Below are 23,180 nucleotides of genomic sequence, written 5' to 3'. Positions count from 1 at the left end.
TCACAGATTCAACATGACTCAGAAGCTAACATATAGCATCCTCTGATAATGTAAGAAACAGTGTGCAGATGTACTACCACCTGTCATTTTAGGGTAAATGTAATAGACTCAATGCAATTATTGCCCAGTTACAGTTAAGTGACCTCTCATGCAGGAAGTGATATATCCAAGTTTGTGAAAGAGATAAGTTCAAGAGTTTTTGTTCTCAGCTTCATATAGCCATCACTTGAGGTCTCTCTGTTCCTAATAGCTATGGAAATAAGCCTTAACGGTTCACCTTGAGGGCAAAACAACTAGAATCTTAAAGGAAACAGATGAGGAATTTTGTTTTACCAGCAATCTGCCAATGCTTATAAATGGAACTGGAACAGAGTTGTTGTACCTACTTTACATTTGTTATGCTACAGTCAAAGAAACAAAAAGATATATATATAATATTTATTTAATTCATAATTCTCTTACCTTTGAGAAATATCCTACCAGATGACAGCCTTTTTCATCATTTTTTGTAAGGACATAAAAAAGGAAAGGCTCCACATCATAGTACAATGTTTTGTGATCAAGGAACAGCTTGGCTAACAAGCAAAGGTTTTGGCAATAAATTTTGCTTATGTTTCCATCAACCTACAAAGAACAACAACACATTACTTAATAGTTAGATGGCTTAATAGTACAAATATAGATTTCCAAGGAATATGTTAGCATTTTAATTAGAACCTTTTGTCAGGGAGGATATTCCAGAAGCAAAAGAGGCTTTAACCAATATAAAGTTTTATGGTGAAAAGTAGCTGGGCAATTCAATCATGGACTAGAAAATCTGTATTTTAGATAAGACATATATGCTCAATAATATTAACATAAAAAGATACTTTACATACTATGTACCCTTAAACTAACAAGTAGTAATAATATTGTGTGGTACTAGTCTGTTATACAAACACTGGACAACGTGCCCTCTTCATACACATTTGATAACAGGAAACAAAAGCATAAGAACATAATTGCCATACTGGGTCAGATCAAAGGTCCATCTAGCCCAGTATCCTGCTTCTAACAGTGGCCAATGCACGTCACAAATACCTGGCAGAATCCTAAGAAGTAACACGATCCTATGCACCAACTCCAGGCATAAGCAGTGGCTTCTTGAGGGTCTACCTTAAAAGCAGTTTACGGACTTTACCTCCAGGAACTTATCCAAATCTTTCTAAAACCCAGCTACAATAACTGCTTTTACCATATCCTCATTCAATGAAAAAAATCTTTCTCCTATTTGTTTTAAAAATATTACAATGTAACTTCATGGTGTGTCCCTTTGTACTTTTTAAAAGAGTAAACAATCAATTTGCTATTAACTGTTCTGCTCCAATCATAATTTTGTAGACCTCTATTATATCAAAACAAACAAAAAAAATACCAGAAAGAGATAAAGTGCTGATCAACTAATGACCAACAGACCAAAGTACAACAAACATAAAAGGAGTCTGTGGCCCTCTATAACCCTTATTTTGACATTTTAGGATGGATCAGTCATACAAGTGGATGGCATTATCTGACTGCAATGACACAGATCAGCTCTTTGTCCAGAAAAAGTGGTGAGATGAAAAGGGACAGACTGTGAGCTTGAAATAGTTCCTATTAGGTGATGTAAGGGCAGCACTTTTGAGCATGAGGTTCTATTTATGCTGTAGGCCCGGCTTCTGGGTCTGACAGGTTATGGCTATATTATTCTGTGTGTTGACTTAGGCATTGACCAATTTTGAACAACCCTAGAATTAAGTACAGTACAAACCAGGGGCGTACCTGAGATTCGGCGGTAGGGGGGCAGGGGCTAGAGTGAGGGGGCACATTATAACCCCCCCCCCTACCGCCGCCGCCGTCAACCCTCCCACCCTACCGCCGTTAACCCTCCCCCGCCTACCGCCAACCCTTTCCCCGAGGTCCGCTCCTGCCGGTTTTTTAAACTATTACTTCAGCTGGAAGGATGCATCATGCAGCTTTAACAGCACGAGGATGAAGATGAAGTTAAAGAAGACCTCGGCTGGGCTGGCGGGGGTTGGGATCCCCCGCCAGCTGAAGTAATAGTTTAAAAAACCGGCAGGAGCGGACCTCGGGGTAGGTGATGGCGGTAGGCGGGGAAAGGGTTGGCGGTAGGCAGGGGAGGGTTAACGGCGGTAGGGGGGTCCAGGGCCAAATCTGCGGGGGCCCAGGCCCCTGTGGCCCCACGCAGATACGCCCCTGGTACAAATCGATGTTCTGAGTTATTTCTTTAGAGTATTCTGCTTTCAGTCTTGCTCAAGACTAACACTACTGTTCTCAAAAATGGGTATACTGAATTTATTAATAATAGCTTTACTTGTTTACCACCCCTAGAACGATTCCTTGCAATTTCCTGGTATCCCAGTTACTTTCCTTTTTGGGGTACAAAGAATCTATCACATCTGACATGACTATAGCTTAATCGTGGAACTCACTGAAGCATATCACTGTAACAGCAATTTATATAGGGCTTCTACTTCTAGGTGTTTATAAATTGTAAATTTGGGTGTTTATTTTCTAGCTAATTGGAGACTCTTAGAGCAAGGGTTCTTAACCTGGGGTTCAAGAGGTGTGTGAACTTGGATAGGAAAACATTAGAACTATTTTTATGAAGATCTAACTGAAATTTAGCTTTTTATTCGATAATGAATGTAGGCAACAAAGGTGTCCCTTTACAAAGCTATTGTAAATAGTGAACATAAGAATAGCCATAAGGTGATAGGACGATATACCGCCTTTCTGTGATTACAATCAAAGTGGCTTACATATTATATATAGGTACGTATTTTGTACCTGGGGCAATGGAGGGTTAAGTGACTTGCCCAGAGTCACAAGCAGTTTCCGTGAGAATCAAACCCAGTTCCCCAGGTTCAAAGTCTGTTGTACTAACCACTAGGCTACTCCTCCACCTATACTGGGTCAGACCAATGGTCCATCTAGCCCAGTATCCTGTTTCCAACAGTGGCCAATTCAGGTCACAAATACCTGGCAGAAACCCAAATAGTAGCAAAATTTCATGCTACCAATCCCAGAGAAAGCAGTGGCTTTCCCATGCCCATCTTAATAGCAGACTATAGACTTCCCCTCCAGAAGCTTGTCCAAACCTTTTTTTTTCACCCAGATATGTTAACCACTGTTACAACATCCTCCAGCAAAGAGTTCCAGAGCTTAACTATTCGTTGAGTGAAAAAATATTTCCTCTTGTTTTAAAAGTATTTCCGTGTAACTTCATTGTACTTTGTACATTGTAGTCTTTGTACTTTATGAAAGAGTAAAAAAAAAAAAAAATCAATTCACTTCTACTCGTTCTACACCACTCAGGATTTTGTAGAACTTAGTCATATCTCCCCTCAGCCATCTCTTTTCAAAGCTGAAGAGCCCTAACCTCTTTAGCCTTTCCATCCTCTTAATCATTTTGGTCACCTTTCTTTGAACCTTTTCTAATTCTGCTATATCTTTTATGAGACACAGCAACCAGAACTGAATGCAACACTCAAGGTGAGGTTGAACCACGGAGCAATACAGAGGTATCCTTGATCTTATTTATCATCCCTTTCCTAATAATTCCTGTTTGCTTTTTTGGCCACTACCACACACTGAACAGAAGATTTCAGCATACTGTCAACACTACCTAGATCTTTTCCTTGGGTGCTGAATCCCAAGGTGGACCCTAGCATCAGGTAACTATGATTTTGATTGTTCTTCCTAATGTGTATCACTTTACATTTGTCCACATTACATTTCATCTGCCATTTGGATGCCCAATCTTCCAATTTCCTATGGTCTTCCTGCAATTTTTCACAGTCCACATGTGTTTTGTATCATCTGCAAATTTAATCACCTTACTCAACAGTTCTGATTGCCAGATCATTTATATAAATATGTTAAATAGCACTGGTCCCAGTACAGACCCCTGCGGCACTCCACTATTCACTCTCTTCTACTGCAAGGAATGGTACTTTTGATCAATTTGTGTGCTTTTTGAATATTAGTTGATCTTGACTGCAATGCAGTTGAAAGTAATGAAAATTTCTCAAGAATATCATTAAAGCAAGGTCTTGCAAGACATTAATGTTAGCCAATCTCTTTGCCAAACCAGAATAAGCAGAATGGGAAAAATGCACATATAATGCAGGATATGCACGCCACACAGCAGTAGCAGCTCGTAAACTACATGCTGCCCATCTGGGCCCTAGTACTCCGATCAATTTTAATAATTTCAAGTTCTTTAGCTATAGCTTGTAGCTCAGTTTGATTTTTATTAGATTGGTGATAAATGGAAAATATTTTATCTAAAAATATTTTTCAATGATTTACTTGCTTTATTTCAGATATTGAATCGTCAAGTGATAGTTGCAATCGATGATTTAAACAGTGCCAAATGATGATTTTAGGAAATTTTGCCAACAACTTTGCAGCTACTTCAGACTTTCTTCCCAGCATTGTATTAGCACCATCAGAACAAAACGAAATCAAGTTTGCTTTCAAATATTCAATATCAAAGCCATAGTCATTTAATGTAGACAATAAAGTGTTGAAAATGTTCTCTGCTGTATTGTATACAGTGTATTTATTTATTTTTATAGTGTAGAAAAATTAACACAAAATACAGAGTTTAAAATTGCTGTTTCTACCAGCTATAATAATTTTTAAAGATGTGTTAGTGATATTCAATTGTTATTTCATGAAATTTATATCTATATGGGAAGCTTACAAATAAATTAAAAAGCTGTCCAATAAGTAAAAAAACCAAAAAAACTTTTGACCTCTACATTTTAAGGCACTACCTATCCAATTGAAACAGCTTTAGACTTGTTACAGAAGATGGGCAATAAAGGACGACAACGTGGATGCAGCAGCTCATAGACTTGCTTGCTTTGGTTTGAGTGTACTGTCTAGAGGAGATGACAGCTGTGCGGGGCAGTGAAAACCGAGATTTACCAAACTGCCTTCCTTGTTTACCGTGGAGTAGGATAAGCAGCAGGCTCATTACTTAGTTTCCAACCTCCTTGGTCCCAACTCCCGACAGAGTCCTTTGACTGCCGCGTCCTGCCTACGCGGAAACAGCAAGTTGAAACAGAGTAGGCGGGACGTGGCAGCAGAAGGACCCTGACACTGGCATCCTGTTCTAACCACCGCCAGCAGGTACAGTTGGACGACGACAACAGGCGGGGGCAGAGAGGTTGAGGGAGGGAGGTAGCAGATGCGGGAGGGAAGAGAGAAACTGAAGGGACAAAAAGTTCAAGTTAAAACGCATGGGGCAGCGGGAAGGGCAGCAGGGGAGAGAGACTCAGAACACGGACGATGCAAATGTTTTTTTTGGGGGGGGGGGGGGCGGGGACAATGCTCCCCCAACCACTTGACAGTGACTTGTCCTCCCCCAACAAATAGGCCCAGTAACAAGTCTGCTTAAAATAATTCTTACCAGAGGGTATGCTGCTTGCTGTGCACTTCTGTAGCAACGATGAACGAGCAGCCAGCAGAGCTCTCCTGTCGCCTCTGTCCTCACTCTCTAGCGGGGCAGCCAAGTTGAGTGTTGGACCGTGAGTCCTTAACGGTGTACAGCTCCTTGACCAGCTGAGCTGTGAGCAGGAGCGCTGCTGAGGTGAACCAGCCCACGAGCACTCAAATTTCTTGCCTGCGCAGTGCAGCACGAGGAGGCAGAACTGCCACACACCACACATGCACTAATATCAAGTGACAGCTGGTGTGTTTGGGCATGCGTGCCTCTAGCCTCCCGCTGCAATTTGTGGGGGGAAAAAACTTCAAGTCCCTTTGACAGCTGAACAACCGGCTCGCAAAATTCTTCAAAAATTAACAACCGGCTCTGCAGAGCCGGTACGAGCCGGCTCCAGCACACCACTGCATCAAGCTCAGTATCCTGTTTCCAGCAGTGGCCAATCCAGGTCACAAGCACCTGGCAAGATCCCAGAACAGTAAAACAGATTTTATGCTGCTTATCCTAGAATATGCAGTGGTTTTCCCCAAGTCCATCTTAATCCAACCTTTTTTAAACTCTAAGCTATTCTCTGGCAACAAATTCCAGAGTTTAATTACTCCCTCAGTGAAGAAATATTTTCTCCGATTCATTTTAAATGTACTACTTAGTAGCTTATTTACGTGCCCCTTAGTCCAAACTGAAGAGCCCTAGCCACTTTAGCCTTTCCTCATAGGGAAACATATCCATCAGGGCTGTAGACAGAAGACTGAGGCCACGTTAAAAGAAATAAAGAACTGAAAAAAAAATGTATGAATCCCACATTAGATCATACTTGCTCAGCAAACTGTGAAAAAAAAAAGATTTAAAACATTTGCCAGAAGTGTAGAAGTACTGTTACTTTTTAAGAGGTCAGTAAATTTTGGAAAATGCAATTGCCATTGAGTCACACAATACAGTAAATTGTGAGTGAAGTAGAAATTCCAAAATGCCTGTCAAATATATTTATCTATGGTACTTTAACAAAACATATTGGTTAATTTTAAGAACTATGTTGGTACTTTCACTCACTGACTTTGCATCAGTTTTCCAGGAAAGTATACATATTCGTCCTTTTCTGGTATAGTGAGCAGTACCATCACAGATATTTGCTTTTCCCTTCAAAATAATGCATATGGGGAGGAAGTGACGTCACCGCGACTGATGGCAGCCTAGCTCCTGAGCTCCTGCTCCCCGAAGCGCAAAATAGCTAAAAAAAAGGCAGTCGCCAGTCACTTTATACTTACCAGCAGAACTCCCCATCGCCTCTCATTACTAGTAGCATGAGTAAAACGCCTTCGGCGCGCTCAAAAGAGTCGGAGAAGTCAGCGGGCGGCGGAACGAGTAAAACTAACAAACGCCATGAGACAATGGCGCAGGCATCCCCATCAGACTCTGACTCCGCGCTGTCGCTGGCAGAAACGCGGAAGCCTCCCGCGAAAAAAGGCATATCCAGCGAACTTCGCCAGCTCCTTTCAGGTATACAAGCTGACATAAAAAGGTCGAAGGACGAGATTCAAAAGGCAGGAGACGTTGAGCTCTGACCTCCGTGAGCTGGGAAACAGAGTCGACGACGCGGAATCAAAGCTGGAAGAGCACGCTGAAATCCTGCTCTCATATGATGCCCAATTACAAGCTTTGGAGCAAAAAAACTCAGATCTTACATATAAGCTTCATGACATTGAAAATAGGGGCAGGAGGAACAATCTTCGATTCCGCGGAGTTCCCGAGGGAGGTGAGACTGAAGATGTTCCACAGATAGTACAAACGCTGTGTACCACCCTGTTGGGGGCTGAGGCTGCGGCGGTGAAGATAGAAATAGACAGAGCGCATAGATCCCTTGGCCCAAGGCAGGAGAACAGGGCACGGGATGTTATAGTGCGGTTTCATCGTTATGAGACGAAGGAACAACTGCTTAACAAAGCCAGGAAGCAGCCAGATCTGGAATATGGTGGAGCTAAAATAACTGTGTATCAGGATCTCTCGCAATTCACCCTACAGCAGAGACGCCTCATGAAGCCGGTTCTGGACATCCTAACTAAGGAGCAGATCACGTATAGATGGGGGTTTCCGTTTTCGCTGAACTACACACTACAAGGAGCCAAAAGTAGAGTTACATCCTTGGCAGAAGCCTGGTCATCCCTGCATGCGGCAGGCCTAGTGAAGTCTAGCAAACCACCAAGTGGAGTAGCCTCTGCAACGAAGGCCAAACTTCAAAAATGGCAGTGGGTTCCAACAACAACTAAAAGGAGTAACCCAAAACGAAGAGTGACCGTGGAAGACACCTGAACTGATACGGCAGTTTGGCTGATGTACTTTCTTTGAGTTCTTATTCTGCAAAGCAGCCGGAAGGACACTGGATAATCCTGTGCTACTGACTGGTAAAGAAATGGGGAGGTTTGTTAGGTTATGCTTCTTGCTCTTTTGTTGTTGTTGGTAACAGGGAAATGAAGCGTTAAGTAACGGAGGATAATGGGGGATCATATGTGTGGGGGGTATGTTGCATACGCTGTAGTAATGTTGCTAGTGATAAAGGGTGGGAGTTGTTTAAGGGGAAAGTTAATACGACGGGTCCCAATAAGTTGATGAATGACCATGGCTTGAATAAATAAACGGGCAGTAGACCCTGGTGGCAAATCGGGGTAATTCGGGGGGAGGGGGAGGGCTGGGTTGTTTGGCTGATGGTGTATTCCTCTCTCTTTTCCCACTATGAGGTCTTGTGCCCTTTAGTTGGTGTTAGACAGGGGGGGAAGGGGGATTAATGGGGGGTTGGGGGCACCACGGGTATTGGGAAGCACACGTACATGAAGCGGTCGGACTCCATTTGCTGTGGGTAAAGCTTACCTAACATCTTAACAATGAGTACCGATATAAAGATATTATCTTACAATGTAAAGGGGCTGAACATGCCCCAGAAAAGAAAGAAATTGTTCAAAGAACTACAGCAGCTGAAACCGCATATTGTCCTGCTGCAGAAAACCCATCTCCGCAGGGTGCATGAGCGACTTCTTTCCCACCCAGACTACCCTGGCACCTTTTTTGCCTCCTCTATCGACGGATCCAAAAAACGTGGGGTAGCAGTGTTGTTTCACACATCCATATCTGCCCAAATAAAAAAGATTAAGCGTGATCCGGGAGGGCAGTTTCTGTTTATGCAAGTTGTCATAGACCAGGTAGATCTCACTCTAGTATCCCTATACGCACCTAATGAACACCAGGGGACATTTTATGACAAAGTGAAAAGCTTATTAGCCACATTTACTCGGGGTTCCTTGATTATGGGAGGAGACTTTAATGAAGTTATGGACCCCATGCTAGACAGATCAGGGAGACCTCAGCATTTGAGTCCCAAGGACTCTCTGGCCTTGGGTTCACTGGCCTATTCCATGGGGACCTTAGATGTTTGGAGATAAAGCCACACAACTATGCGGGACTATACATTCTTTTCACCAGTACATAAGACGTACTCACGCATAGATTATATCTTCCTGGACGTCACGTTAGCCGAGAGGGGTCTGAAATCAGGTATAGGCACTGCAACCATTTCGGACCATGCCCCAGTTTGGGTTACTCTGCCAACCATCCAAGCAGAGGTTAAGGATAAAAGATGGACGCTTAATACAGATTTACTGCAAGAGGGCGAGGTGGCAGAGGGTTGCAGGCAGGCCCTGAAGGAGTACCTAGAGTTTAATAAGGAATCGGGCCCACCTCTAAGTGTTGTGTGGGACGCTATGAAGGCAGTCTCGAGAGGTTACTTTATTCAGATAGCTAGTAAACGTGCGAGGATTCGTAGGGCCCAGCTGGCACAGTGCCTGGATAAGATCCGGTTATTGAAGAGGCAGCATAAAGCAGGTGGCTCCCCAATAGTCCTCGAAGAGTTACGTGGGCAGCGGCTTCAGCTAGACGCTATCTATTCTGAACAATTAAGTTGGATACAAAACAGAAATAGGGTTAGATCATATCAATATACCAATAAGGCAGGGCGTCTCCTGGCCATAAAGCTACGTAGGCGAAAGGTAGACCAAGCGGTCACCCGCATCAGGAATGAGAGGGGAGAATTACTAAACACATCTAACGCCATACGACAGCATTTTTGTGAATTTTACCAGGAGCTGTACGCGCGGGAGATCAGTCCCCCTGAAGACTCTATTGCAGATTACCCAGCCGAGAGCAACCTAGTTTCGTTGACAAATCAACAGAGGATCACACTCGATGCACCGGTCACCCCAGCCAAGATACAAAAAGCTATTCAGCACTTGCCTTCCTGTAAGTCACCGGGGCTGGATGGCCTTCCAAATGAATTTTACAAGACATTCGCTCCGGAGCTGGCCCCGCTATTAACTGACATATTCAATATGATAGGGAAGGGTGAATCTATGCCAGCGTCCATGATGGAAGCATGGATCGCGGTGCTGCCTAAACCGAATAAGGACCATTTGGACTGTGGGTCCTATCGCCCCATCTCTGTATTAAACGCTGACGTCAAAATATTAGCTAAAGTCCTGGCCAATCGATTAGCACCCTTCTTCCCAGCTATTATACACCCTGACCAGGTGGGGTTTGTCCCATACAGAAAAGCAACAGATAACACTAGGCGAGTAGTCGATTTAATGTATCTAGCTGTGAAGATGAAGAAACCTCTCTGCCTTCTCAGCCTAGATGCTGAAAAAGCCTTTGACAGGGTGCACTGGCCATTCATGTATAAAGTGAAGAAGGCATTTGGGATTGGCCCAGAGTTCCTTGGGTGGATTCAAGCATTCTATAGCTCTCCAAAAGCGTGTATCCGTGTGAACGGTGGCAACTCTGCAATGATTCCCTTACATAGAGGCACCAGACAGGGCTGCCCCCTGTCCCCTTTGTTGTTTGCAATGGTCATGGAGCCATTTGCAACTCGGCTCAGAACTAACCCAAATATTTGCGGACTTTCCATTGGAGGGAGAGAACATAAATTATCCCTATTCACCGATGACGTGCTGCTGTTCGCTACACATCCCATGACCACCTTCCATGGGCTCCTATGGGAGATTGACGAATATTCGAACGTGTCGGGTTTCAAAGTAAATATGTCAAAGTCTGAAGTTCTGAATGTGAATCTCCCGGGGGAACTCCTGGACTCGTTGAAGTCCACTTTTGCCTTCAGGTGGGCTAAAAGGAGCATTCGCTATCTGGGGGTCAACCTGACAGCACACCTTCTGGACCTCTTTTCGGTAAACTACAAGGGCTTGGCGGGGACACTCACCGAGGACTTGGATAGATGGGGTGACCTTGATCTCTCGTGGTTTGGCCGAATAGCGTGGTGAAGATGAACGTGTTGCCACGCCTGCTCTATCTTTTTCAAGCTCTCCCAATCACACTACCCGGTAAATGCTTAGCCACTATGCAGGATCGTATTATGCGCTTTATCTGGGCGGGTAAACGCCCGCGATTGGCACGCTTGTGTTATATCAGGATAGGAAGAGAGGAGGACTGGGGGTACCTAATCTGGCTTGGTATTACAGGGCGGTTCAGGCTCGTGCTGCAATAGAATGGTTCCAGGACTATCCAGACTGGCAATGGGTGCAATTGGAACAATACACTTTAGGCGCGAGGCCGCTGGGGGCACTCATGTGGATCCCGAGTCCACTTAGGTCATTGGAGGGAGGACTGTGTCCCTCCATATATGTCACCCTTTCAAATTGGGATAGCTTGTTCCCACAGCGACATGCCGCGCTCTCTAGGCTGTCTCCCATAGCTCACAATCCACTATTTTACCCGGGTATGTCCAATGGAACTTTCACAAGATGGTATACAGGAGGTTTACGAAAGTGGGGTCAATTATTTGAGGGGGAGGCATTGTTGTCGTTTGCAGAAGCCCTTGAGCGATTCCCAATATTGGGGTCAGATCGTTACGCCTATCTCCAGCTATCCTCATTTCTGCATACACGGGCAGTTAGGGAAGTAATGTCCAGGGAGAAAACAACTCTGGAATCCCTTTGTGAGGGTCTGCCAAAAACCACTGGGTTGATTTCCTGTCTTTATCAAATTGTTACTAGACACTCCCCGACTTACACACTCCACAGGATGAGTTGTTAACAAGTGGTATAAGAGCCCATAACCTTTCTTTACTTTTCCATTTTCTGAATCTTGTTCAAAGTCCTTATATCTAGGATAAAGAAAAATGTTGTATGTCTGGAAAATGTAAAGTAACATAGTAGATGACGGCAGAAAAAGACCTGCACGGTCCATCCAGTCTGCCCAACAAGACAACTCATGTGTGCTACTTTTGTGTATACCCTACTTTGATTTGTACCTGTGCTCTTCAGGGCACAGACCGTATAAGTCTGCCCAGCACTAGCCCCGCCTCCCAACCAGGGGCGTAGCTACGGGTGGGCCTGGGTGGGCACAGGCCCACCCAATCTTGTCTCAGGCCCGCCCAGTCATTTGTGACCCTTTTCATCCACCCGCTGGCCGCCATGCAGCAGAAGAGCTCTCCTGTTGCACCTCGCTAATAACAACCAAGGCAGAGGCGCAGGATCACGTCTCTCTGTCTGCCGCTACTGCTTCCTGTACTGGCCCGGAAGTTTACCTCAGAAGAGGCAGGACTGCTGGGCTGAACTTGCTACAGAAGCGCAACCTCGGCTTCTGGTAAGAATTGCTGCTGCCCTTCCCGTGCTGTTCCATCCGACGCATCTGTTGAACTTTTTGTCCGCTTTCAGTTTCTTCCCTCTCACATCTACTCCTTCCTCTCTCCGTCAACCTCGTTCCTCCCCCCCCCCCCCCCCGGTAGTCCTCCGGACTGAACCATACCATTACCGTCATACCTGCAGGCAGTGGGGTTAGGACAGGATGCCGGCATCGGGGTCCTTCTGCTGCCTGCCACGTCCCGCCTCATCTTATTCAACTTGCTATTTCCGCGTAGGCAGGACGCGGCAGGCAAAGGACACCGTCCATGACCATCCGGAGTCGAGACCAAGGAGGTTTGAAATTATCTAATCCATGGTAAGCAAGGAAGCCAATTAATCTCTGTTTTCACTCCCCCCCCCCCCCCCGCATAGCTGTCATTCTTCTCTAGTACACTCAAACCAAAGGAAACAAACCTATGAGCTGCTGCATCCACTTTGTCGTTCTTTACTGTTTGTCTATCTGTAACAAGTCTAAAACTGTTTCAATTGGATAAATAGTGCCTTAAAAGGTAGAGGTCAAAAGTTTTTGTTTTACTTATTGGACTGCTATTTAATTTATTTGAAAGCTTCCCATATAGGTATAAAATATCATGAAATAACAATTGAATATCACTAAAGCATCTTTAAAATTATTATAGCTGGTAGAAACTGCAATTTTAAACTCTGTATTTTGTGCTCATTTTTCTACACTAAAAAATAAAATAAATACACTGTATACAATACAGATGGCCAAATTTCAGTGAGGATATCCTGTTTCCTGATGGCATCTTAACTGTTGTTCTGATCTACCAGGGTGCGGCCTCCTCCTTTTCCCTTGGCTCTCCAGCCCCCCCCCCCCCCCTTTGTCTTCCCTGCAGGAGGAAGGAGGGAGGGGAAGGTATGTTGGTGGGTTTCTGGGCAGGGATGGGCTCAGTGCCAAGACTAAAATAATTTTTAAAAAGGTTGTATTTTTTTTTGTTGGGTGGGGGTGGTCTCTGCAGCACCCAAGACATTAAAAAAATAAAATGTTTTATATTTAATACTGGTTTGGTTCAGGGTGAAGAGGGAGATTGGGAAGAGCAGGGTAGATGCCAGACTATGGGGGGATAGGTAAAGGGTAGAACAGGGCTGATGCTAGGCTACAGGGAGAGGTGGGGGAATTAGGGTAGAGCTGATGCCTAGCTGCAGGGTTAGATGGTGGGGAAGGGAAGGATAGAGCTGATGCTGGGCTATGGGGATGGGTTGGGGGGTAGGAAAGGGCAGAGAAGGGCTGATGCCGGGCTAAGGACAATTTTTAATTTTTGGTCCTCTATTCTGTAATTGATGAGGGTGGGTATGCGTTCTGCATGTGACTGAGGTGAGAGATTCTGCTGGCATGTAGTTTGTGTGGTACGAGTCTGACGTCTGAATTTTCCAATAGAATGTGTATTGCTGCTATGTATATTCACCTCTGCCTTTATAAAAGTACTGTTGTTGGTAAACGTGTTCAGAATTGGTGTTAAGGAGCTTCTTTGCAGCCTTTAGTGTTACTTCACAAAGTACCTGGCAGTGAAGGGATTTTGTATTTCTATTATTGAGGTGCTACCAGAATTTGAATACATTTCTCCTATGTAATTATATTGCAGGATCCTGCCATGTGTGTTGAGAAGTTTGCTGCTGTTGTAGACTTATGCATGGTCAATTTTAAGATATGGGATAATCATATTTAAAAATATCAATTTTTCCATTAACTATGTATGTGGTTATGTTGATTCAGGGCAGCTGTTGGACAGACTACTTAGAAATCCATTATCAAGGGCATTATTTTGTAGTATCACAAGAAACACTACAACTATACACACAGTGCCCACCCATATTAGCTCTGGGCCCACCCAAAATTTCAGGTCTGGCTACGCCACTGCTCCCAACCACCGGCTCTGGCACAGACCGTATAAGTCTGCCCAGCACTATCCCCGCCTCCCACCACCGGCTCTGGCACAGACCGTATAAGTCTGCCCAGCGCTATCCCTGCCTCCCAACCTCCAGTCCCGCCTCCCACCACTGGCTCTGGCACAGACCGTATAAGTCTGCCCCGCACTATCCCCGCCTCCCAACCTCCAGCCCCGCCTCCCACTACCGGCTCTGCTATCCAATCTCGGTTACGCTCCTGAGGATCCTTTCCTTCTGAACAGGATTCCTTTATGTTTATCCCATGCATGTTTGAATTCCGTTACCGTTTTCCTCTCCACCACCTCCCGCGGGAGGGCATTCCAAGCATCCACCACGCTCTCCGTGAAGAAATACTTACTGACATTTTTCTTGCGTCTGCCCCCCTTCAATCTCATTTCATGTCCTCTCGTTCTACCGCCTTCGTATCTCCGGAAAAGGTTAAAAAAAATTTTTTTAAAAAGTGTGCGATGTCAGAGAACCCTCACCCCCACAGTGCACACTGTGGCAGTAATCTGCAGCTCATTGCAAGGATGTCTTCCTTCCTATCATTCAGTAAGTGATTAGCTCAAGCACAGACAGGAAGGGGGGGCATTTAAAAAGAAAAAAAAAAAACAACAAGCCACCATGTTTGCATCGCCTCCAAACAAGATGCCTACCCTCTCTCCTGCAGTGGCACAGAACTAACTACTCTGGGTCTGCAAAACAGGAGTTTTCTGATCCAAGTCAGTTCTGGTGTCAAATGAGCTTTAGCAATTATTTGGGCTGGCAATCTGAAATGATTTACAATATAGTCGAACAGTCCCTTACGATCCAAATGATTCAGCCATCAGGATATGGGGCCAAATATTTATCAAAAACTTCAAAACTCTAAGCAGTACAAAAGGGTCTTCTACAAAAGAGGTTAGAACCTTTATCTGTTTCAACATGAAGTAGTCACATGGGGTCACAATGATGATGCCTTTAGCTTTTAAATTTAGTATATTTTTAAATTTTCTGTTAATTTTCATTGCTCTGTATCTTATCATTTAGTTATTTTCAACCTCCATTTTTTAAAAATTATTCTCTCATTTGAGATATATGTTTATCTTTCTGTCCCCGTGTGCTTTGTAGTATTATTTTTATATTTTTTGAGTAAAGTAGAAATACAGCTCCAAGGGGATATGGATGGATTATATGAAGCTTTCCAGCCTGGTGTAAAATGGAGAACACCCATTACAGGAAAGTAATTTGTTTTATTTTGTTTTTTTCTGAAGATAAGCAGATTGAAATGTCCTCACAAAAAAAAGGAGAAAGGCAAAATGAATAGACTGTCAACAGAGTGGGGTTTTTTTTGTTGTAAACAAGCCCTTTTCAGTTTGAGATTCATTTACTGTATGAACACTTGCTTCCCAGCTGCAGAAGAATCAAATTTACAATCCCAATTCTGTCTCATCTTGTCTTTTACACTGGAGTTCCTATTTATGATTTAATAAACCACCTTTCATGCAACACCAAAGCAAAACACTGTACAATAAAACATATAGTTAGACTAAAAGGAACTCCATTAAACAGGAAAGAGACAGAACAAAAAACAAAAAGGCAAAAAAAAAAGGCAGATGGAAACTTGAGCTAGAGCACCACAGGGGAGGTGATAAGTAGTAAAAAACAGAAAAGGAATGGCTAGTAAGAAATAAAGTGATGAACCAAGGGCAGCAATGGCGGTCCACAGAAGGAGTACAACCACTGATAAGTAAAATATATTTTATTGAAGGACCCAACTTGGCCAAGTTCAGCAACTGCCTGCATCAGGGTTCATCAAATTCTTCAATAAATAGTAAAAATCACATGACTGCAAAAATCTTCTGCCAATGAAGTACAAGGATCTGGCAAAGAAACTTGGGTAAGGAAGAGTCCAAGATATTAATTTTTGAAATGAAGTGAATTGGTCAGCAAGAGAGTCAGCCGTAAGTCATGTATGGACAGCAGCTTTAGGGCGACCCAATGTCAGGGATTCCAGTATGGAAAAAAAATACCTTTGGATGGTTTAATGAGCTATTAATCAGTGAAGAAGGGTGGTGGACTCTGGTCCTGGGGAACTGAGGGACTGAGTTCAATTCCCACTTCAGGCACAGGCAGCTCCTTGTAACTCTAGGCAAGTCACTTAACCCTCCATTGCCCCAGGTACAAATATAAGTACCTGTATATAATATGCAAGCCGCATTGAGCCCGCCCTGAGTGGGAAAGCGCGGGGTACAAATGTAACAAAAAAAAAGAATAGTATGGCTTACAGACATCCTTTAATTTATTGTAAAAACACCAAGTCGATTTTCAACAAGAAAGATTATCAGGTGTCACAGACCATCTCCACTCATGCCCCGCATGTCCGACCTGTTGTTTAAGTACCCAACGTCCCAGATGAAACCAAGGGCAATGATGAGAAAGGCAAGGATGAACCAGTTTCAGAGGAGTGATAGAACCCATGGTGGAAAAAAGATTATTACCCTAGCATAAGACCTATCTAAATGTCCTTCTTCTATACTGTCCTATTTACTCTGAGATCTTCCTAAGCAAACCTTTTCGTAGTCCCAACACTCTCAAAGTCTTCAGCTTTTGAGTTCCTGTCCCTCACACTTTGGAACTCCCTGTCAGTGGACATTTGCCTGCAGAGCTCTTATAATAAAACTAGTAAAAAAGGCCCGTTTCTGTTTGCAAGGAAACGGGCGCTAGCAATGTTTTTTTTTTTTGTATCTGTAGAGTTGTTAGTAAAGTGTGTGTGTTTGAGTGCGTGTGTCACAGTGAGACACAGAGAGTGGAAAAGAGTGTGTGTGTGTGTGTGACACAGAGCTACAGTGTGCCAGAGTATGTGTCTGCGTGTGTGCATGACCCCCTCATTCTGTCCGAAGTGCAGTTACCCTCACCTTTTGTGTTTGAAGTTCTGGGACCACAGGGGCGAGCAGTGAGTCTGAGTGTATGTGTGTGTGTGTGAGAGAGTGTGTCTGTCTCTGTGTGTGTGTATTTGTGTGTGTGCATGACCCCTTCCTTCTGTCCGTGTTGCAGGGTCGTCCCCTCCCCCCCATGTGTTTGTATTTTCAGTAACTTTTCCTTGTTTTAATCCTGCGATTGTGCTCTTTTGTCCATGCCCTCCATCCATCCATGTGTAACATTTGTCCTCTCCCCTTTCCCTCTCATTCTGTTCTCTCCCCCCTCTCCATGTGTTTTTGTCTGTCTCCCCTTGAAGTTCCAGGCCCCTCTCTTTTCCTCCCCCCTCCCTGCATGTGAGAGAGAACATGTGTGTGTGTTTGAGAGTGTGTGTCACACAAAGAGTGAAAGACTGTGTTGTGTGTGTGTGTGTGTGTATGACCCCTTCCTTCTGTCTGAGGTGCAGGGTAGTCCCCCCCCCCCCCCCTTTGGTTTTCAGTTCTCTTTCTTTTTTTTTTTTAATCTCGTGATTGTGCTCTTTTTTTTCCTGCCCTTTCTCTCCCATAAGTGTACCTGCTGTTAGGAAAGTTGGTCCCTCTGCTAGTCTTCATGCAGCTTGAGTTATAGTCCACATCCCCTGCTGATGCGCCGGAGGCTGTGTCTTCACCTTTGTTTTGTTTTGCTGAGGTGCCCGGAGCCTGTGTGCGCACTTTTTTTTTTTTTTTGGTTAGTGCAGGACTGGAGGGCGATTCAGCTTCCTGCAGCTTGCAGTGTGGTCGAGGTCCCCTGCTGAGTTGCCCGGAGGCTCTCTCTTCACCCTTTTGGTTTTTTTTTTTTTTTTTGTTACTGTGGGTCTGGTGCCTTTTTTTTTCTGCGTTCAGCTGTGTTTGTTGACGTCATTGAGTTCGATGCTGCCTAGCAGACCACCTCCGTGCTGAGGGAACCACGGTCCCAAGCATTAGAACGTTGGAGGTGAGTTTTATTATATAGGAAGTTTTAAATCCAATGTCAAAATGTGGCTTTTTCATCTTTCTTTCCCAATCTTTAAACTTGGTGCAGAAAGATGAGCTAAGCTGTACTTCTTCCCTTCTGTACTATGTTAGGATACTATAATTTTGTTCCACTAGTTATTATTTTCTCTTCATTCTTTTCATTGCGTTTTTCCTTTAGATTTAATGATAATTTGATGCTGGTTTGTTTCCAGTCTTTTACTTGGATATGCAAACTGTTATGTTAGTTACTGTGTCCAAATGGCAATATACCAAATATTAAACCTGACTTACATCGAAGCCACAGGAAGTATATCAGTTCCCCGCCCTCCCCGCCCCCCCCCCCCCCCGATGTGGCCTCTCCCAGCCTGATTCTTCTCCCTCTCATTGGAAAACTTAGCTGATGCCCCTCCCTGCCACCCAATCCTCCTCCCCTTGCATTCAAGAAAAAAAAATCTTAGATTTTTCTTCTCTCCCATCATGCCATAGCCCAAGCTTCATCCAAGCACTTAAGAAAAAATCCAAAAGAGGGAGTCTATCCCCCCCTCAATATCTTTTCCTTCTCCCAACATATTAATGACTTCCCTCATCATGCTCAGTCCTCTAATTATCCCCTAGACCCCCCCCCCCCCCCCCCCCACACACACACACAACTCTATGCAGGTTGCAGGGCACCTTTTTTTTTTCCACTGGCTGGGCTTCCCTCATTCCCTCTAGATGTCTATTTAAGTTTACAGAATTATTATACTGGGTAAATAAAAATAGTATGGAAAATAAAAATAGTATGGAAAACAAACCTTTTGCGCATTTTTTTTTTTGTTTATTGCAGAAGGTTTAAAAAACTTATTTACTGTCATAGATGGAACTTGGAGGTTACAGTAACTAGCAAACACCCTTTGTCTTCTCACAGTTATCCAAATGAACTACAGACACAACTTGAAAATGAAATCTGAACACACACAACCATTCTCTAAGGGCCTCAAGGTGAGAGCACATTTGCTCCATTTTATAGTCACAAAACCTTAAAAATGTTTCAAAATGTGAAGGGCCTGCAGTGCTTTTATGAAATGCTTCCAATATAAGCACTGGTTTGCACAACTTGAATAGAACTGCCACTTTAAAATGGCACAATTATATTTAATTTTTTTTTTGTTTGCAGATTGCACTGAAATCACTATCTTAGCACCTAGTTACATAAGATGCATCTGGTACTAAAACTAAAAAAAAATGAAAAACAAGCAAGAGGGTTTTATCAGGGTTAGAAGAACTTTACAGGCATATAGAAATGACATTATGTCAGCCTGTTTTTCTATTGCTAGCGGAAGAATTAATGAAAAATAATAAACAGTAAATAAAGACCTGCCATCTATAATGACGAAATGAAGTACTTTCAGAAGCTCAAAGGTTTTGCACCATAGGCCCAAAACTTGATTTTAAAAAATAATAGCCACAAAATTAAGCACATTAAATAGGTACTTTTGGTTGAGCTATGAACCGTATGCTTGGAGACCATTTCTCAATAAATATTTTGCCAACTGACAGAGTTCAATTCATACACTATATTCAACCACATTCTGGCAAAGCATTGAGGGGGTCCTTTTACTAAGCTGCAGTAAAAAGTGGCTTGCGGTAGTGTAGGCGCGTGTATTAGATGTGCGGCTGACCAATTTTTACCACATCTACAAAAAATGGCGCTTTTTTTAATGGGATGGGGAAAAGGACTGCAGTAAAAATGAAACCAGCGTGTGCCCAAACCTGGCCTGAGCCCTTAACACCACCTACTGATCTAGCGGTAAAGGCTCACGTGCTACACACGCAGTGACCGGTTGGCGTGTGCCAAGTGCCGATTACCGCTGCGCATAGGAGGAAATAATTCATCCACGCGTTATGGGTGCGTGCCAAATGGTAAAATTATGTCTTACCTGATCATTTTCTTTCCTTTAACGCAGCAGATGAATCCAGGAACTAGTGGGTTAAGTCAGCCTACCAGCAGGTGGAGATAGAGGTAAACAAACTAAAGGAAGTGATGCCAGAAGCCAGCTCCTTCCTCAGTTAGTATGTCATTCGTAAGCATTTGCCAAGGCCAAAAATATGAAACCAATAAATATTTGAACGTCTGTATCATATCACCCCCCTGTTTTCTCCTTTCCTCCAGGGTATAACATGTTCAGGTCAGCAAGTCTCTCCTCATACGTCTTGTAACGCAAATCCCATACCTTTTTTGTAGCTTTTCTTTGCACCGCTTCAATTATTTTTACATCCTTAGCAAGATACGGCCTCCAAAACTGAACACAGTACTCCAGGTGGGGCCTCACCAACAACTTATACAGGGGTATCAACACCTCCTTTCTTCTGCTGGTCACACCTCTCTCTATACAGCCTAGCAACCTTCTAGCTACAGCCACCGACTTGTCACACTGTTTCGTCACCTTCAGATCCTTAGATACTATCACCCCAAGATCCCTCTCCCCATCTGTACATATCAGTCTCTCACTGCCTAACACATACGTCTCACGTGGATTTCTACTCCCTAAGTGCATCACTTTGCATTTCTTCGCATTGAATTTTAATTGCCAAATCTTAGACCATTCTTCTAACTTCTGCAGATCCTTTTTCATGTTTTCCACTCCCTCCTGGGTGTCCACTCTGTTACAAATCTTAGTATCATCCGTAAAAAGGCAAACTTTACCTTCTAACCCTTCGGCAATGTCACTCACAAATATATTGAACAGAATCGGCCCCAGTACCGATCCCTGAGGCACGCCACTACTCAGCTTTCCCTCATCTGAGCGAATTCCATTAACCACCACCCTCTGGTGTCTGTCCATCAACCAGTTCCTAATCCAGTTCACCACGTCGGGTCCTATCTTCAGCCTGTCAAGTTTATTCAAGAGCCTCCTCTGGGGAACCGTGTCAAAAGCTTTGCTGAAATCTAAGTAGATTAAGTCTATAACGTGTCCATGATTCAATTCTCCGGTCACCCAGTCAAAGAATTCAATGAGATTAGTTTGGCACGATTTACTTTTAATTTGTTCTTTGGCTTTCGCCAGACGCATCTCTCTCTTGGCTTCTTTCAGTTTCATCCGGTATTCCTCTCCGTGGTCCTCTTCTTGAGTTTTTCTGTATTTCAGGAACGCCAACTCTTTAGCTTTTATTTTCTCAGCCACTTGCTTGGAGAACCATATCGGTTTCCTTTTTCTCTTGCTTTTATTTACTCTCCTTACATAAAGGTTTGTGGGCATATTTATAGCTTCTTTCAGACTGGACCACTGTCCTTCCACTTCTCATTCGTCCTCTCAGCCCATCAGCTCCTTCCTCAGGTATTCCCGCATTTTACTAAAGTCAGCATGCTTGAAATCCAGGACTTTAAGTTTTGAGTGGCCGCCCTCCACTTCAGCTGTCATATCAAACCAAACTGTTTGATGGTCACTGCTGCCCAGGTGGGCACCCACTCGGACATTTGACACACTATCCCCATTTGTGAGAACCAGATCCAGCGTCCCTTTCTCCCTCGTGGGTTTCGTCACCATTTGTCTGAGCAGAGCACTTTGAAAAGCATCCACGATCTCTCTACTTCTTTCCGATTCCACAGATGGAACCTTCCAATCTACCTCCGGCAGATTGAAATCTCCCAGCAACAGCACCACACTCTTCTTTCCCAACTTTTGAATATCGGTGATCAGGTATTTATCTAGAGCCTCCAATTGTGTCGGAGGTCTGTAGACAACACCCACGTGGACAGAGGTTCTATCATCTCTTTTTAAGGTGATCCATATCGCTTCTTCCTTTCCCCAGGTCCCTGTCATTTCAGTCGCTGCAATATCATTTCTCACATACAGAGCTACTCCTCCACCTTTACGACCCTCTCTATCCTTCCTAAATAGATTATAGCCTGGTATGTTTGCATCCCATTCATGGGAACCATTGAGCCATGTCTCCGTGATTAAAACAATGTCTAAGTCTGCCTCCAACATCAGGGCTTGAAGGTCATGAACTTTATTGCTTAGACTGCGAGCATTTGTGGTCATCGCTTTCCATCTACATTTCAGTGGAAGTTTTATTTTCTGTTTAGTTTCTTGTTTAATCTCACTTCCTGCTGTGTTGGTAAGAAGTGATTTGCCAAGATTGTTGTTTTCAATGCTTTCTTTTCTACTGATGCATTTTGTCTATAGCTTTAGCTGGGGGTGACCACTTGAAGTGAACTGCCTCCATATGCCACCCCCGCCTTCTAGTTAAATGCCTAGAAATATATTGTCTGAATTTCTCCCCAAGGATTTTTTTTTCCTGCCACAGTGTGATGCAGCCCATCGTTACAGTATAGTCTTTTGTTTTTTCATGTATTGCCCCATCCTCCTATGTACCTAAATCCTTCTTGGTGACACCATGCTTTGAGCCAGCTATTGAAATTCTCAGTACTTTTCAATCTTTTCTCTCCCTTCCCAAAGGTAGGTAGTACTTCAGAGAAAGCTATTGTTTGTATCAAAGGTTTTAACCCCTCTCCCAGCTCCTGAAAAGATCTCTGCGTGGCAAGTGGGGTATTACTGGACAAGTCATTTGTTCCCAGGTGGATAACAAAATCAGTGTTTGACTCCTTAGTTTCTTCTCTGATTATAGAGATTATTTGCTTGGTACTCCTGGTAGCTGAAGAGCCTGGAAGGCATTTCACTTTGCATGGCCCCTTGAACTGTGTTTCAAAGTTAATGCCTCTGATAATGGAATCCTCTAGTAGCAACAGTTTCCTGGTATGAGTTTCAACATTAGTGATTTGGGGGTGTTTTTTTCTCTTTGGGTACCTTCATTTCTTTTTGTTCCACCTTCATTGCTTTTTCTTCCGCCTCAGTTTTATTTTCAGGAACATCACATTGCTGTAATGGAGCAAAAGAATTCTGAAGGGGCAACACTTGTGAGGGCGGATGCTTCTGTGTCATATAACGAAGTCTGCCTGAGCCTACCGTGAACCATCTATTCTTAGGTGGTTTTATCCTCTGAGGCAGTGGTGAGAAGTTGGTATGATTCTGTGCAGTCCTAGAAGCTGCTTTAAGTGCATCCAATTCCTGCTTTACTTTACTGAGCTCCTGGTTTTAAACTAGCAAGCTGAAGACAGATAGGACAAGCCTTAAGTCTCCAGATGACTGGCCTTGAAACTAAAGCACCACAATTATTACAGAGAATAAAAGTCATCCTGATTGGTTGAAATGGGTATGAACAGAT

At 43.7% G+C, this 23,180-nt stretch overlaps 1 protein-coding gene across 6 annotated transcripts in view; it reads right to left on the bottom strand.

The window, feature by feature from the left end:
- KAT6B (lysine acetyltransferase 6B) overlaps nt 1-23,180 on the bottom strand; it is a 364,617-nt gene that overhangs the window by 119,513 nt on the left and 221,924 nt on the right. For all 6 annotated transcript variants that reach the window (XM_030203217.1, XM_030203216.1, XM_030203215.1 and 3 more), the window contains one exon: nt 463-624. In XM_030203217.1, the coding sequence (XP_030059077.1) occupies nt 463-624 (162 nt within the window). The remainder of the gene's footprint in view (nt 1-462; nt 625-23,180) is intronic.

Source organism: Microcaecilia unicolor, chromosome 5 (genome assembly GCF_901765095.1).
Source record: "Microcaecilia unicolor chromosome 5, aMicUni1.1, whole genome shotgun sequence".
Lineage (NCBI taxonomy): Eukaryota > Metazoa > Chordata > Amphibia > Gymnophiona > Siphonopidae > Microcaecilia > Microcaecilia unicolor.
This window is presented reverse-complemented; position numbering and strand designations above follow the sequence as displayed.